This window comes from Gambusia affinis, linkage group LG02, assembly GCF_019740435.1.
Source record: "Gambusia affinis linkage group LG02, SWU_Gaff_1.0, whole genome shotgun sequence".
Classification (NCBI taxonomy): domain Eukaryota; kingdom Metazoa; phylum Chordata; class Actinopteri; order Cyprinodontiformes; family Poeciliidae; genus Gambusia; species Gambusia affinis.
This window is the reverse complement of record NC_057869.1, coordinates 17881170-17898209: the sequence shown is the minus strand read 5'-3', so window position 1 is coordinate 17898209 and position 17040 is coordinate 17881170. Positions and strand designations below refer to the sequence as shown.

The 17040-nt window shown below is 40.7% G+C and overlaps 1 protein-coding gene and 1 long non-coding RNA gene across 10 annotated transcripts in view; one reads left to right on the top strand and one right to left on the bottom strand.

The window, feature by feature from the left end:
• The window catches only part of LOC122821814, a 94392-nt gene that overhangs the window by 33434 nt on the left and 43918 nt on the right, over positions 1 to 17040 (bottom strand). The gene's annotated exons all lie outside the window — the stretch shown is intronic.
• sox6 (SRY-box transcription factor 6) overlaps positions 1 to 17040 on the top strand; it is a 137385-nt gene that overhangs the window by 103328 nt on the left and 17017 nt on the right. For all 9 annotated transcript variants that reach the window (XM_044100028.1, XM_044099990.1, XM_044100016.1 and 6 more), the window contains 3 exons: positions 6552 to 6701; positions 9809 to 9977; positions 10076 to 10263. In XM_044100028.1, coding sequence (XP_043955963.1) covers positions 6552 to 6701; positions 9809 to 9977; positions 10076 to 10263 — 507 coding nt within the window. The remainder of the gene's footprint in view (positions 1 to 6551; positions 6702 to 9808; positions 9978 to 10075; positions 10264 to 17040) is intronic.

Sequence of the window (17040 nt, the reverse complement as noted above, 5' to 3'; positions counted from 1 at the left end):
TCACACTTCCCTGAGTCAACAGATATTTAAATATATATATAGTTATCTTAATGTACCCTGCTAAATACACTCTACTGACTTCTGTTTACTTGATTTTTTTTTGCCCAGTAGCATGTAATTACTTAGGGATGTTTAAAGACTTCCTCATCTACTTTGAGAGAACAAACCTAATCTTAGTTTCTGGATTGGTGATAATGATTGTCTTCCTAAGACTTTTTAACCATTTATTTGCATAAAAATATAAGAGAAGATATGGGGATCTGATTGACAAAATATGTATTTAAGTGGTTTTTGGGGTTCCCTAATTGTTGGGTTCTCTTGCAGATCTGAGTAATTGTAGATCTTATTTCTGTGCAAATTTGACTTCAGTAAGTTTCTCTGGAAACAAAAGAAGGAAGTGAGAAATTAAAGAGCATCTTTCCTAAGATGTGGTTAAGTGGCCACTGAGGCAGAGTTGACATGGAGTTTTTCACTGCTGTAACCTGTGATGCTCGACGGCACTGTGAAGTATGTAAAGACTGAATGGGAGAGCCTAACAATAAAAGGTGAAACGACGAGGCGTTTGTCCTTCTGAGGCTACCGCTGTCAATGCTAACGAGCCTTGGCAAGTTCTAACAATGCATGCAAGAGTAATGCGTCATTATGCAGCCACAGGGAGAGCTGTCGGAAGGATGGAAGGTTCTGAATGAGTCTGCTCATGTAAAAAGTAAAAGATTAAGCCTGCTTAGGAGAAAGTGTTTCTGCAGTGAATGGGTCTGTGTACCATGGTGAAGTTCACAGGAAGGGAGTGTCAGTTAAGATAGACAAACACAAGTCTATTTAGAGGGGCGTGTTAGGTCAGATGAGAGACATATATCTGAGTTTGGGCAGAGAAGGGCAGACGGGTCTAGAGAGTCATTAATTCTGATTATGTGTTTAACCCTGGGAATGGGCAAAAACAGTGCCTCCAAGACCATGACTTGGCTGACCTTTACAGAACACAGTAAACAAAAAAGAGGTGCATTTTTCATTAATTGAACTCTGTCAGCCCGTCACATATTCCATCCTGCTGTCTGCTATTTACTCTGCGGAGATTCCCCCTCAAAACAGTGAGGCAAGTCAAACATGCCCTTTAATACATTCCTGAGATCAACAAGCCACGTGACTGCCACCACTTCCTCTACAAAGCACCAGGGGACTTGCTATGATTAAAAACACCATATCAACCCAGACATGAAATTAAGTGAGAGTTGTTTTCTCCCTGCTAGACCTATAATAGTACCGTGTGATTTTTTTAATTTTAGAAACAAACTTGTTAAAAGTTTCCTAAAATGGGAAAGGAAGTCATAAAAAAGTTCCTGATTTTTAAATAGAAACTAAATAACTTCATAAAATAACTCAGAGAACATGTTGAAAATTAAAGGACCTCTTTGAATACATTATATCCTGTGCTCTAAAGCAGTTTGAATATTTAATCTAATGCCACAAAATGATGATTTAGATGTGCTGATTTAATTCTTTGCATTCCATTTTATGCATAAGGCACTTTTTCTCATTAACCACAGGAGCAAAGGATTACTTCATTTTCAACTCCAAAGCCATTGTTTATCTTCCCTATATTCTTACACACCAACAGAAACAATATCCCACTCACATACGGCTGAATAAGCAGCTCCCACTAATTAAAATATCTCCTCCTGTCACCTGTCAAGCAAGGTATAATTTTCACCAATTTACTCAGTTTAGATTGTGCAATATATGAACCTTTAAACATTATCTTATTGGTGGAATTAATTCCCACAATGTTATGGAGGTAATGCGATCAGCCATCCGGCCAGACAAGGCTGACCGCTCCGTCAGTCTTAATGTTTGCCGCGCAGGCTCTTCACAATCTCCTCTGTCATAACAGTCTGGGTTCCTCCTCCGGTTCCCTGCCTTCTTCTCTCAAAGAAAAGAGTAAAATAACGTCGAGGTAACAAAGGCTTAGAGCTGATGGATGTAAATGAATCTTCCATGGCGCGTTTGAGTGTTGGGAGGCTGTAATTTGCTTGTCAATACAAGGTGGTAGCATCACTCCGGCGGCTGACAGTCGGCGAGTGGCTGTCACCAGGGGCTGCTGTACCACGGGGCAATTTCACTCAATGCTTTCCTGACAGATTGGCTCTGGTCTGCAACTCACAGGAGAGAAGGCGGGTAAACTATCCCAGCGCGACATGCCCCTCTTCATTAGTGCCCACACAGAGCCAGGATGAGCCCGGGACCAGCAGGAAACAATAGCTCCATGCTCGGCTGTCCTTCATTGATTACAGCTGACATGCCTCACCTAAAAGAGGAAATTGTGCTCGGATTGTGCCCCACCAATCTGCCGGGACACCTACTATATTCAATTCAGCAAGGAGACAAGAAGGGGATTTTCCTAACTCTACAAAAGAATTTTCTGTCTGGGACAGCATTTAATTTGCTGTTTGTACACTATCCCTTGCATCAGTTACCAAGTGAAAAACTATTTATTCTGAGAGAATGTGAGCTTAATACATCAACCATCTTTTTAACAGAATAAATGAACAGTGGGAAAACCTTCCATTGCAGCTCTGTTTTGTATCACAGAAATCAGACATTTGAGTCCCAGCCATTTACAAGTTAAAGTATCATTGGATAAAGCAGAACATCTGGGTTCCCTGTATGTAGTATCACTCTTGGACTAAATAAATAGAGAGAAAGCTTCTGCTATCACTCAGTCAGGCTCCAATTTTCTCTCTCTTGCTTTCTTAGTTTCCGTATTGCTTTTCCAGTTTCCAATCCGCAGCTGAAACTACCTCTAAGTGTTTTAGTTTGTGGATTTCTCTCTGTCAATTACCATCACCCTTTTCTTTTTTCATTATCCTGCGTTTCCTCTCCTGATTTGTCCAAGCTCGAGATATCCTATGCTTTACAGTACTTGAAATCGAGCTGCTTGAGATAAGACATAGAGGAACATTTGCTATGGCACCTCTCTTACAGGCCCATGATAAAGCCGAGCCCGTCCTCAGCCTCGTGCTGCCACCGTAAAGATGAAAAGCAGCCCATACGCTTAACAACAAACCAGGACCACATCTCGAGCAGACAGACACATCTGAAGGAGTACTCACAGGCTTAGACGACTGCAGCGATAAGAAAGAGTGTTACACAGTCAGGGACAAACAGGAAGAAAGTGGGAGAGCAGCAAACCGCACATTATCTTTTGTTTGGATGTAAATGCCTGTGTGGTACAGATGTGGAGAAATGCTTCTATCATTAACAACTGAAGCACTTTTGACTTTGAGAGAGAGGAAGAGAGGAGGAGGAGGGAAGAAAAGAGAGGCATACTGTAGAGAGCAGCTGTTTCTGTGTTTATGAGCAAAGAAGTCGGGTCTTTGAAGGTAACCCAGAGCAGAGCAGCAGAGCTAGAGTGAGTGGAAGGTTGGCTAATAGGACAGCAAGGTGAGCAGCTGGATTGAGGCAGCGGCGAACAGAGGGACAGATGGACAGATAGAGTTGATAATGCAGTGAGCAGCAGTGAATGGGAGGGCTGGCTCCAGGGGCCACAGGCCTTGAAGTAACCACATTCATAAAACGATATTGTGTGTGTGTGCGTGTGTGTGCGTGTGTGTGTGTGCGTGTGCATGTGCGTGTGTGTGGGTGTCTATATCGAAGAGAAACTTACAGAAAAGTGTTTATACATATATAGTTGTGGGATAGAGAGACAGAGGAAGGGCAGGAGGAGGAAGGAGGGTCAGATTGGAGCAGGTTGGACGCCAGCAGATGAAACAGATGTTGAGACATACTGGAAAGCATCGGCACAGTGCACCAGGATGCCTTCCTCCACTCCCGACATCTGGGCCTAGCCTGGGTCAGCCTGCGTGGTCGCCCTGGGCAATGAGCCTGTACAAGCCTTGTGGCAAACGGAGCTGGCGCTGCGCTGCCTTTTAAATGGTTTGGTGCACTGAAGCACAGTTAATGCCCTCATATCCAGTCTAGTGCTCAGTGCCCAGGCTAAACAGAGGTGATTGAGACACTTACACGCAGACTGTCACACAAAAACGTTAAGAATATGCTGCAAATAAATTGTGCTTAATCTACCTTAAGTAAAATATGCTTTTGAGTTTTGCATGTGCAATGTATGACTTTGATGCCAACATGAAAGATGCAACTACATTTTCTTTGTGTACTTCAGAGAAGCGATAGGAGATTTGCATTTTAATCTAAACTGTTATTTCAACATTTTAGACAAAAATTGTTCATTGTTAATCACAAGCTATGGACCTAATACGCCTAATATCATCAGAAGAGTGCACAGTCTGAGTTTAACATCGCAAGCAGATAACTGAACCTCTCCGTTTAACCTCTGGTGCCTCCACAGGGCTTGTTTTTAATTATCCGAGGCTAACATGCTGACCTTGGGTGTGTTTGCACACACTTTAAATCCATGGCCCCTGAGATCTGCCACGTTCTGCAGAAAAATGGGCAATGATAGGGTCAAAATTGAGTCCCTAGGTCTTATGTCTGTTAACAATTGCTAAATTACCAAAACATAAAAAAAGGAGAAATGCATTGAAAGAAAAGTAATGGAGCATAGTCAGAACATTGATCTCAGTTCAAACATTAATAATATGAAACTTTTTTTGCCCCAATTGGAAGTAAATATCAAACGGGGTAACAATAAATCAAAGAAAGTCAGCTAAGGGATGCACACATATGACTTCAGTCTTCAGAGATGCTTTGTCACACTTAACAAATGATTTTGGTTGTTACTCAAGCTCGGTCTTCATATGATTTCTTACCTTGTGTGAAAAGGTATGAAATAAACCATTTTATCTCTTGCCATGATTATATTTATTATTTGTTGGATTTCAGAATATTCATAATCACAAAGGGAGCCTGTGTCTCTCTCACAGTGACACTGACCTGCTAATCAATGCCAGTTTTCTGACTGTGTGGTATTTGAGGCAAAGTCGAAGTAAGCCCTCTTTCCGGGACAATAAAGTTCTTCCCATTCAAGGTCGGGTTATGCCCAGCATAAGGCCCGTTGGCAAACATCTGTCAAGCAGACATCTGCTAAGATTTCCATGTAGCCTGGAGTGACAGTCACTGAATGAAAACCCTAAGTTTCTTTCCTTTTCCAGAAAAAGATTCTTTACTTTTTGCTTCTCCTTGACAAAAAATTCCTCTATCGCCAAGTCTCGTCTGGATGGGAAGAAATTGGGGTTAGGTCGACTTCTGTGTCTCCCATCCTGGACAAAAGGCTGTTTGTCAGAGAGGTGAAGGCAGCACTATCATTGTGGGAACATAATCAGGCTGTCATTTCCGCTGCCCATGTGCTGTTGTTATCCCTAGGTCCCCTCGAAGAATGGAGCTTTTGTGAATGGGTGGGAGTGATAAAGTTTCTCAGAAGAGCACATATGGGTTTATCCCATGAGATATTTACATTGACTTCATGCTTTATATTGCTTTTCTCTTTATTCAAACCAGCAAAGGTGAGGACAGCGGGGGCAAGGTGGCCTCTTTTCTCTCTTTTTTTTTACACTGTTTGTACAACTGCAGCAGATCAAAACAGAAAATGAGATAAAGTTTTATTAACTGGCACTGACTGAACAAGTTGAACATTTTACCTAGACTGAGGAGAACAAGGTGAGCCGGTTAAGGAACCCCGCCTGTTCAAAGTGAGAACTAAGGCAAGGATCTAAAGGAACATATTTTTTGAGACAGTAGCTCTTTGTGTCAGACTTATACCAGTTGCCCCAAGACACATCTCACGTCCAATCATTACACGCACCATGTGATGGAAAGTCTAAGCACTGTCAAATTATACCATTCTTTGTGCAAAGAAAATTATGCACCCGGTCTTGTCGTGTTTTATTTCTATTATTATTATTCTATTATTATTATTATTTCTATTTTTGAATGGTTTATAAACACAAACACAACATAACTGCAAGGCATTACATGGTGTAGTTACATATTCCAGAGTCGAGTAACCATCCCAGCGAAGTACATGTAAGCTGAGATTTCAGGGTCAAAAATTATTCCCAACCGATGTTAGTAATGTAATTTTGATTATATTAGTCCTCTTTGTGCAGGTTCCAAATGCTTACAATGTGTCTAATATATTCTGTGATGGCAACAGCTGAAGGTGTTTGTGGGATGAGGGGGGTTGTCCCTGATGGCTGGGCAGAGACAAATCACAAGCCAGAAACTTCAATAGTAAGCTGCGTAGGTCTCTGTGCTAACACACTTGCATCCAAGCAGCAAACTTTTCTCTGTGATGAGTGGAAAATAGGGGCTCCAAGTGTTTTGAGTGGAAGCCATCTCTGTATGGTTTTCAAGACTGCTGTCTCTCCCTGGGTTCAGCCTTTGAAATACAGTTAAGACCTTTGAAGAGGGTTCAATGCCAGCCTCGTGGAAAGGGAGGAAAGACTTAGAAGAAAGAGAAGTGGGGTGGAGGGATGAAGGCAGACACAGAGGCAGAGAGGGAGAGGAAAAGAGAGAATATAAAACTTTGAATGTATGCTGGATTTGGATGTGAACGCCTTGTTGGTTTCTCCACCTCCCTACAGCAACTGTACGCAGCCCAGCTTGCCAGCATGCAGGTGTCTCCTGGAGCCAAGATGCCTCCTCTACCACAACCTCTCAACACTAGTGGGCCCATCTCTCCATCATCTCTGAAGAATGACAAAAGTTCTTCAAGCCCCATCACTCAAGTAAAGGTACAGCCCGCAGTTTCTTTAACCAGCTCACCAACCAGACCAGGCCTTATGTGATACTTGACATACCCTGACCCAGATGTTGTTGTCTTAATAAACTAGCTGCTACAATAGACGGTGCTTGAACATTAAAACCAACTGGTTGCAAACCGGGCCGCCGTGGGGCCATCAATCTGAGGAGCTTTAACAAGGCTCCCTCTCGTATAACCAGAACTTTGTGGATGTGGTTGCTATAGTGGTGGCAACTCCAAGTCAGTAATTTCTGGAACACATGTTATTCCACAGAGTCAGGTCCTTTTTTAAGCTAAAATGGAATAAACCCATTACACCAGCGCATAACAACTGTAGACAACAGCAACAAGTGAGATCAGCAACCTTTATATTTTTCTTCTCCCTGAAAATAAATCCAGGATGTGTGTTCTGCTTCTGTATGGTATGACTTGACTCAGCCTTCATGCAAAGAAAAGGACACATTCATCATTCTTGCTCACTAAGACCATAATCAGAAACATATGCCCATTTGAAGTAGTTTAGCTTAATAATATCACAATGGAGAAGCACCATAAATCATGGTGGGAAACCACTTTCATTTGCACTAAAAGACACACACACACGGACACATACCCATTCAGGTCCCCTCCCTTTTTAGTTTGCCATTTAACTTTATTTTGATGTAATTTGTTTAATTCTTACTTCATCAGACCAGAATGATGTTTATACATCCAGTTTTGACACGACCACATTAACATTTCCATTTGAGGTGTATAGAGTTAGGGTTAAAATGAAATAAAATAATTGTTAAACATGCTTTGGCATCCTTCCTTCTCTCTACACACTCCAGTGGAATCACATTGCCTTCAGTTTTGTTTGTATGCTTTCAGCTTCACTGCTTTACAAACTGTTTCTGGCACTGTAATAACATGGCCCCGGGACACTGTGCTTCAACCATATGTTTTCACAAGAAGAGACTTGGGCTCTTAAAAAAAACAGAACATGGCAACTTAAGTCTTCATTTGAATTCATACTGTGCTGTGAAAGAAGAAATATTTATACTGTGCAATCCACAGGTACATTACGATTCTGGACTGAAATCACAAAATCACCTATAAATTAATGGAATTTAAAATCTAATGGTAAAATTAGTGGTAAAATAAACTTGTCCTTATTTACCCTTATTAGTGCCAATTTCAGTTGCTTCAACTCTATTAATTGTTACTCTGACTGTGCATAAGGACAGGTTTGGGCAAGCTGATTTTCCAAACTTCTGTGACCTCACACGACACGAGCCAATAAAAGTACAAGTTCGATCGGTTCGTGTGTTCCACTCACAAACATCCCGATTCTAGAAGAAAATCCAGTAAAACCCCCAACATACCATAGGTGAATTTAGAATAATCAAACACGCATGACGATGTAGAAGCAGCAGTGATAGTTTGTGGACTTGTTTTAAGCGATAAAAGACGTAACAAAAAGAAAAGGCGTTTGATAAAAGACGGCGGGAGCAGCCGCTCTATTTGCTGCACTATGATTTGGAGGTGAGTTTATGTTTTTTCGTAGTTAACATTTTTAACTGAATAAACATAACCACATATAAACATATATAATAATGACCTTTACATATGTTAATAGACATTTCCACATATCACCTCCGAAGTCCACCGGACTCTCAGTTGCCATGTCAACTGTTTGGGATTCCCCTCCATTCTTACGTCACTGCACTTTCTGATTGGCTACCTGTCACATTCAACAGGCTGCCTTCTCGCTCCCAGTCAGGGAAAACCCACAGGCTGCAATAGTCGGGCCAAGACAATGTTGAATATGCCCGATTTTAGATCGGGCATATTCAACACACCACACACTGCAGGACGTTGTAAGATTGTCCTAAAGGGAAAATCGGGGCAAAAATAAATAAATAAATAAAATAAAAACAATTTGCTTTAGAGGGAACGCCAACATCCAGAAGCCTTATCTGATGGTTCCCCCTCACCATCTCTAGGCCGCAGCAAAATTGCCAAGTCTTGACCGGTCGACTGTAATAAAAAGGTTGGGGACCACTGAAGTAAAGGATTACTAATCAAAATTTCCTCAACAGCGATTAGCTTGCAGAACTAACCTGCATTAATCAAGTTAATGAGGGTTCAGATGAGCAGTGAGACACAGAGGGGTGATTGACAGCACTAAGACCCTCCTCCTGGTTCTGATTGGTTGTTACCAGATATCACTGGGAGCACTGGAAAAAGGCGGAAAAGCTTGATTTTTTTTCACTCAGTATTAAGTTACATACTGCAGCTTTAAATGTTGAGAATTCTCAACATTTAAGGCTTGTTCTTGCTTGACGTCAATGTGCCAAATAACCCATTTCCTGATTAAATAAGTCAAACTAGTAACCAACATATAAAGTATTTTATAAATAAGTTAAATAAGTTATAAAGTCTGGCTCCCCTTGGTAAATAACTTTCAGTTGTTTAAAATTTTCTACACGGAAAGTCTTGCTCTTCATATTGGATTTGTAACAGGTCTGAAAAGCCACAACCAGTCAAGCAGTACAAAACAAATACATCCTCCTTTAACTTCAGCTAAAAGCCAGATTGCACTTCATATTTTTAAGAACTGGGCATATCAAAGCATACGATAAAAACCAAGTATGCACAAATGAGGAATGAAATTAGAAAACAAGTTAATGAAGTAGATAATGTAAGTCGACATCTGATGAATGGAACAGCTGTCTTTGATCATTGGCACCGCTGTTATCTGGTCATTATTTATTCTTCGAACCAGAGTGCAGACACAGAGAGCAGGGAGGAGGAGAGGCAGAACAGATGAAGATGTATAGAGAGACAGAATCTGCTTTAATTAGTGTGAACAAAGGCGCCGGACGACTGTGAGGAAGATCGCAGAGGAGAAAAAGAGGAGAGGAAAGGGATGAGGGAAGAAACACAAAAAGAAGGAGGCATCAGAAAGGAGTTGTTGGTCAGGATAGAGATTCTGTAATTAACCAGAAACAGAGGAGAAGAAGCATGCAGTCTGGGAATCCAGAGCTCCTCCAAGAAGGGGAGGGAGGAGCCCATTCACATCTGTCTTCTTTCATGCTCCTATCTCTACTGCCGTAGGAGGAGGGAACACAGCCCCTCAACCTGTCTGCTCGGCCAAAGACGACAGAAATGATCAAATCTCCGACATCCCCAACATCAAACCTGTTCCCAGGCAGTAAAAGCAGCCCTAACAGTCTGATTGGCAAAGGTGGGATCCCCAGCCCTCTTGGAGGAGGCCTCGGCCGGGGTTTGTCTTTCAAAATCATTCCACAGTTGCTCACATTTAATTGTTGAAACTGCCGTTATTATGTTGCAGTGAACTAATTGTTCTGTCTCTCGGCATAGACATCCTGTCCACTCTAAACTCCACCGCATTGTTCGGGGACCAGGACACAGTGATGAAGGCGATCCAGGAGGCTCGGAAGATGAGGGAGCAGATCCAGAGGGAGCAGCTGCAACATCACCAGCAGGGCATAGATGCAAAGCTGTCTGCCCTCAGCTCAGTGGGTCTCAACCACTGCAGAGTTGATAAGGTCAGAATCAACATCATGTAGTCCATTTTGTCCCTGGTTTAGACCTTATCCGGAACAGTTTTTCATTATATAGCAAGAAATAAGGAGCTGTCTGGCAAAAAATAAGTGGGAAAAAAAATGAACTACTGAAGAAACTGGAACATTTTTAGACAGCAATAATTCTTAAGTCTAATCCTTTCCTTTAATCAACATCCAGGATGGTCGTATTGATAAGAGCTGGCAGAGACTAGTTGCACATGTGTATTTACTCAAATTAGCATGAATGTGTTACTGTGTGCATGCTCAGAGGCTTCTGTGTTGTTGATGTTGGTGTGAGGGCCGTGACAGGCCATGGCAGTGCCCGGTGTGGGTTAAGAAAACTCTGAAGTCTTTGCCCAATTAAAGCCAACTTGCAGCCCTCTCTGTCCCTTGACACGGGATGGGGCTGCTTTGTACCAGGAGCACACACTCCCAGGGATTCCCTTTAAAAATATCTTCAATCGATGAGTCAATCAAGGAAAGAAAAAAGCTGTCCTCTTCTCTTCAGCTTGATGCCATGTTGCCAGTTGGCTGTGAGGAGCAGGCAGAAACTGGGAGCGATGCTCATTAATATTTCAGCACCTGACACTTTCAACCAACACCCTCAACTAGGTCAATGTATATGTAAAAAAGTCTGTGAATATCTATTTTGATGTCCTCCTAATTTCGTGTTTGGAAGAAATCACTGCTTTTGCAGGTGGCAATCAACTATGTTCTTACTGAAGTGCAGCAGATAAATTGAAACGACAGACATGAATCCTCTCTCTGGAATTTATTCCCTGCCCATAAAAAGCAGCTTATAATAAGAAATCAATCCATTAACTCACTTTGGCTCAAAGAAACAGCTTTATCAAATAGGATTAAATTTTGTTATCCAAGCAAACTTTTGCAAAAAAAATGTCTTCCTATTTTTTTTAACAGGGATGTCTTTAACAGAAAGCCTTTTTTGCTATTGTGCAAGTCCCCTTTTTCCAGATTCAGCTGCAGGAGTTGGTACAGCTGCCTTTCTTTCTCACAATAAAGGTGTGCCTGTGGTAAAAAAAAAAATAAAAAAGCAGTAAAATCGGCCATGACATGACAGCATTAACTAAACAATGTATTTTTTTCACAAGCAACACACTGACAAGTTCATTGTCCTCAGTAAGTAGAGCTTAACAGCCTTTACAAAAACAAGAACTTCCCTTTTATACTTGTTAGAGACTTCTCAGGTGTTTTATCTGAATTCTTGACTGAACCTGTTCTAAAGACAATGTTAAAATAGTTGTTTGAAGAATTGCTGTGGGTTTTGGTGTGTATGTGTTTGCAGAAAATTAAGATTAAATACTTACAGGACTAAAGAAATCTGCAGATAATTAGCAAATTTGAAGCCATTTCAATGTTTAGTTGTTTTTTTTTGCCAAGAGCTATTTAAGACAAAGCAGTAGAGGTAATGTTTATGCACTTTCATAAAACGAAACGTGGTAGCTGTCATGCCACAGAGTTTCACTCAGGTTCTGTAGTATGATGTGCAGTCTGAAAGATGGTGATAATGCACTGGTTCATTATCCATGTGTCCAAAGTAGAAGAAGAACAAAATGACTTTTGAATTCTTTGCTGTAACAAAGGTCATTTTTAACCACTTGTTCATCTCCATCATCTTAAACAAATCTCACCGAGTACATTAACAAATATTTTTTTCATTCATACAACTGCTGTTCACTGGATACTTTCATATTTCAGACCATTCTCTTTAAACTTGAGAAATGGTTGTCAGAAACAACCATGCAAATTTTAGCAAATTGTTTTTACCATGTCAGGATGTCTAGTTGTGTCGAGCTTTGCTCCACTGGTGTAAAAGTTGTTTTTTTTCACCAACACATTATCTGTTGTGGACAAGCAGCTACCCCACACCCAAACTCATGAAAAACTTTCTTCATTGTCCACATCTTAGCAAGGCATTGTCATATATTAGTTCTAATGATACGGTTTCTGCCAGGACAGTCTGGTGGAGATAAGCTCTATTAAGTCAGCTAAAAGAATTGCCCCCCATAATCTTCATCCTTTGGCTGCAAATAAAGGACAGTAAATTAGAATGCAGCTCTTAAATGAGAGTGGCGAGAGAGTCTTTTGCTGATGCAACAAGCCAACAGAAAGGCTCAGATGGTTCAGATAAAAGCTTTCACTTTTAGTCAGTTTCAGAATATTAATATTTTAAGGAAGCTCCTCACCTGACATAAATATGGTGTGGTCTTTAATAGCTCCCCTTTCAGTCTCTTGTTTGGAAGTTTATCATAGTGAGAGCTTACATGAAGAAGATTCTGGAAGGTAACATAAATGGGATTAAGGAGAGGTTAAGATCATTCAGTGTGGCTGTTAGAGGGGGATATTAAATATTGATTTATCCCGCTGTAATGACCAGGCAGAGGAGTGGGTCTAAGTGCTGCTTACAGATAGATCAATTCATCTTTTCATACAAAGTGTATTTGAACAGTACAATGCATTCCTCCCTGGCCTTCATCTCTTCTTCCCTCCTTTTCTTGCCTCTGACCTAGGAGAACGTGGGATAGATCGAACTTTGTTCAGCAGTATATAAGCCTTTAACCTGAGGACATGTAAAATATTCATGCATTACAAGAGCAGGTTTACTTGGTTGTCTTTTTATTTGTCTGTATTTACTATATCCCATCAGTACAATAAAACCTTTTACAGCCCTTCTGCAATTTGCCTTTTTGAAATATTTATCTAAAGGTATTATTGTCTGCAGAGGGCAATTACTTTGTTCCATTATTTACAGTCTCCTCCTCACCCACTGGAAGCTTTTACCTAGAATGCACCAGAAGATCTGCAGTCACACACAGCCAATACAGGGCTGTTTGTAATGAACTGAATTGTTTCCTTGTATCCTGGACAAATATTGAATATCTGTGTGGCCAAATTTCTATTACGACCTTCAGACCTTCAGAGGAATGTTTAGTAAAAACACAGATTGCTCAGCAACCCTCACTTAAGATTTCAGACTTATATTTCAGGAAAATACAAGTAGTTTGAATTGTGCTGGTGTTATAAAACTGTAAAAAAGAAAATAAATAAATCACATAATCAATCTTATAATTATCATACATAAAACACACATGATATGAAGCACACAAGGCTTTAGCATCCATAAAAATTCTAGTCATTTGTGACTGAGCAAAACAAAACAAAAAAAAAACAGTTTTATTTAAGATTTTAATCTCCTAGACACCATCTTTTAGTGTGATCTACATCTATATTATTACTGATCAAGTGTTTACTATGGCAGAATTGAAAAAGACAAAAAACAGTAACATTGCCAAAAAAAGATCACCTTTGTTGTCAGTGTTGTGACAGAACTCTTAATATTCTGATAAAACTTATTTTTGACTGTGACGCATCCATTTCTCTGACATTGACACGAATGAAACACAGAATATGTGGCGTCCATTAGCTAGTCTGAGATAAAATGTATTCTTCTGCTGACAAGTCCCTAACTGGAATCAAAAGGGGAAAGGTCAGTGTATTAACCTATTGAGCTGCCCTTTCTGCCCTACAACTCCACCTCTCCTCAGTATTGATGACTACAATTGTCCATTTTTTTGTATCCCAAAGCTCAGCCTGTAAATATTCAAGTGGAGATTACACCTGTGCTTCACAGAATCCACACTCCTAACCTATTGGTTGTAGTTGCTGCGCAGTTCCCCCTGTGTGTGCGCGTGTGTTTGTATATGCATGTGCATATAACCACATGTAAGTGTTTGTATGCATGTGATGCCAGGGCTCTATTCAGGCAAAGCTCTCACAAAGACTTTGAATATAATCTTGTCTGCTTTGCAGCCCTGGAAGCAATTTTCTGCTCCTTTTCGACTGCTGTCTTGGAAATTGCAAACCAAGGCATTTTGGCTGCAGTGTAAATCCTTGGCATACAAGGGTTTGCCCATCCAAATTAGATTATGCTCAACTCGCAGGCACAGGCTGCAGCCAGCAATTGCTATTGTGAAGATTGCTTACATTAATGCTTTGTCCAATTGTTCGCCTTTGCCAAAAGAATAAAAAATAATGTAAAAGTGTGTCTGCACAGATGTGGGACTGTCCTGAGTCGAGCCTTTTGCTTCCGTCGAAAACATCGAGGCTGCATCTTTGTGGGTTGATTTGGCAGTATTTTCCTAGCCTCTTTTTAACAAGATGAATTTCTTGCTCTCTACAGTCGTTCAGAAATGCTACTGACTCAAGTGGTTAAACGCTATGATGCTCCTCACCAAAAGGTGCTCACAAGAAAGAATGAGGGAAAGAATGTACTACAGAAAACTATTTACAGTGTGTGGTATTGCTGAAGTTATGCTGGAATCCCCATAGAATCTACTTTTTTTGTTAATGTGTGAAAGTGTTAGTGCAGCAGTGTGTAATATCCCGCTGTTAGTTACTCATAGGGTTTAAAAAAGGCTAAAGGCTGAGGTCCATCTTATATTTAGTGCATTTGTTGTGCACTAATTGAGCATTGAGAAATTGTCACAGCATTGAGATTGACAAATATCACATTTTGATTCATATGTCAGTTTATTTAGAGGAATTCACAACTTTGTTTCATCTTATTAAATTGTCAATATTTCCTCAAAAAGGAGCCTGTGTTCCCCTTGAAAGAAATGAGGTGATGCCCTGACTAAACAAATGGAACCAGGATAGTTTTCTGTTTTTGCTCTGTGATATCTTAGAACAGATGCCAGCCTTTTGTGGCCGCTACTGTTGATTCTGTCACTGCCTGCATTAGCCTTAGCAAACGGCTAACTCTAGGTAGAAAAAGAGCAAAAGTTCCCATGAAAGGACCTGCGGGTTTACCGCATGCCTGGATGTACTTAACATTTAAATTGCTCTAAACTACTGGAAAGCTGCAGACTTATAAATAACATGGTTACAATAAAAATATAAACCAGATGAGGAGGCGAACTGCAAGAAACTGTTACCATGGCGAGGTGCCGTCTTTGTTTCCGGCAGGACTGGGACAGATTGTTGAGGGCTTTAGTCTGAAACACTCAGTCTTCTCTCAAGAGGTTTAGAACACAGTGGTGACTGACGCTTTATACACAAAGCACTGCATTGTGGTCTGAACTATTCCCTTCAATGTGCTACATGCCAAGTGTGTAAAAAACAAGTGCCAGAAATGGACATTATCAGATATAAGTTGCAATTTATGGTTTTGCAGCTGTTAGAAACTCCAAATATGAAAGCCTTAAATGTAGTCTATCATCCACTTTCCAGAGTGACAGAGAAAAGACAATCATGAAAAAGAATCTCAATGTGGAGCAGTAACTCTTGTCAAATATGTTGGTGGTAAAATGGTTGCACCATCAGGACATGGACAATTTGTCTGATTTTTCTTCACAAAATTCCTGAAAGTGAATGTCTGTCCTTCAGGTCAAGCACACCCAGAATATGCAGCAGGACAGTGTTCGAAAGAACACCAACACGTTCAACTCTGAACGGCTAAAAAACAAAATAAAGTTGGAGTTACTTAGTCATAGACTGGATTTAAATCTGATTGTAGTGCTGTGGGATGAGCCTAAACAGCTGTCCGCACTCACCAACTCAATAAGCCTGAAATATAACAATTCCTCAAAAGAAGGGTGGGTCAAATTTTCTTCATAAAGACCTAAAAGACTCATGCCAGTTACTGTAAATACTTGATAGATGTTTTAGCTGCACAGGGGCTAATTATTATTTCACTGGCTGCTTTGGATAGTTAAATATTTCTTTTTTTCTTTTCCCCCTTTTATTTATTTGGATAATTTTTCATGTGTTAAATGAAACCGTCATTTGAAAATGGCATTACCAGTTTTCTCATACTATCTCTGTCTCTATCTTATAAAGCATCTATGTGTGTATGTGAGAGTATTTAATAATTATTTTGAATATATATATAAAAAAAATCAATTTTAGTTTTAAAACACTTGAAATAAATGCTCTCAGACCCTGCTGCTCTATCTGTTGTATACAGCTAAGTATCTGTCCTCCATTGCTTAGTTTTTAAACGAGTGCTTAGTTAGAGTTTAATTGACAAAATTGTAGAGAAACTTTCAACGAATGTGTTTCATCAAGTATTTTTAAGATGTTATGGGAGAAATTGTACATATGAAGAAAGGATCAACATGAAAAGAACAAACTCTCCCCCCGTCTTCACAGCATCTACCTAGCTGCTCAGTGTAGATATTTCTCAGATCTATTTGAACAATCTTAGGCCTATTGCTCTCCCATAGCCTCAGGTTATTTACAGACGTGAGAGAAAAGGAGTGTCATGATTGGCAGTGCTTTGCCGAAATCCAGAGCAAGAGGAGGCACAATACACGGGGCCGTCCGCCACCCGCCTCTGCCCAGAAAACGCCCTGTGGGCAGAGCAGAGGGCCTCGAGCGCATGTTCTGTGGCCAGCCAGATTAAAGCTTTTCTTCGCAACATTGACAAGAGCCCTTTTGGGTTCCCTCGCCCAAGAAGTTCCACAGATTTGGCTATCTATTCCTCTTTCTACTTCTCTCTCTTCCTCTGTGACTCACAGCCTCTCTGGCTCTCCTCACCAACTTCACTTGCCAGCTGAAGTCATGTGCAGCTTAAGAAGTCCTACATCTGTTTCTAAACTTCACAGACAAAAGGCTGCACAGGCAGGGCAGAGGAGACTGTTGTGGGTGGCAGTCCTCCACTGCAGCTCGGAGCGCACTGCTGTAATTTTAAATACTTGCGGTATGGGGAGCTGCATGCTGAAGTCATTTAGAGGAGTG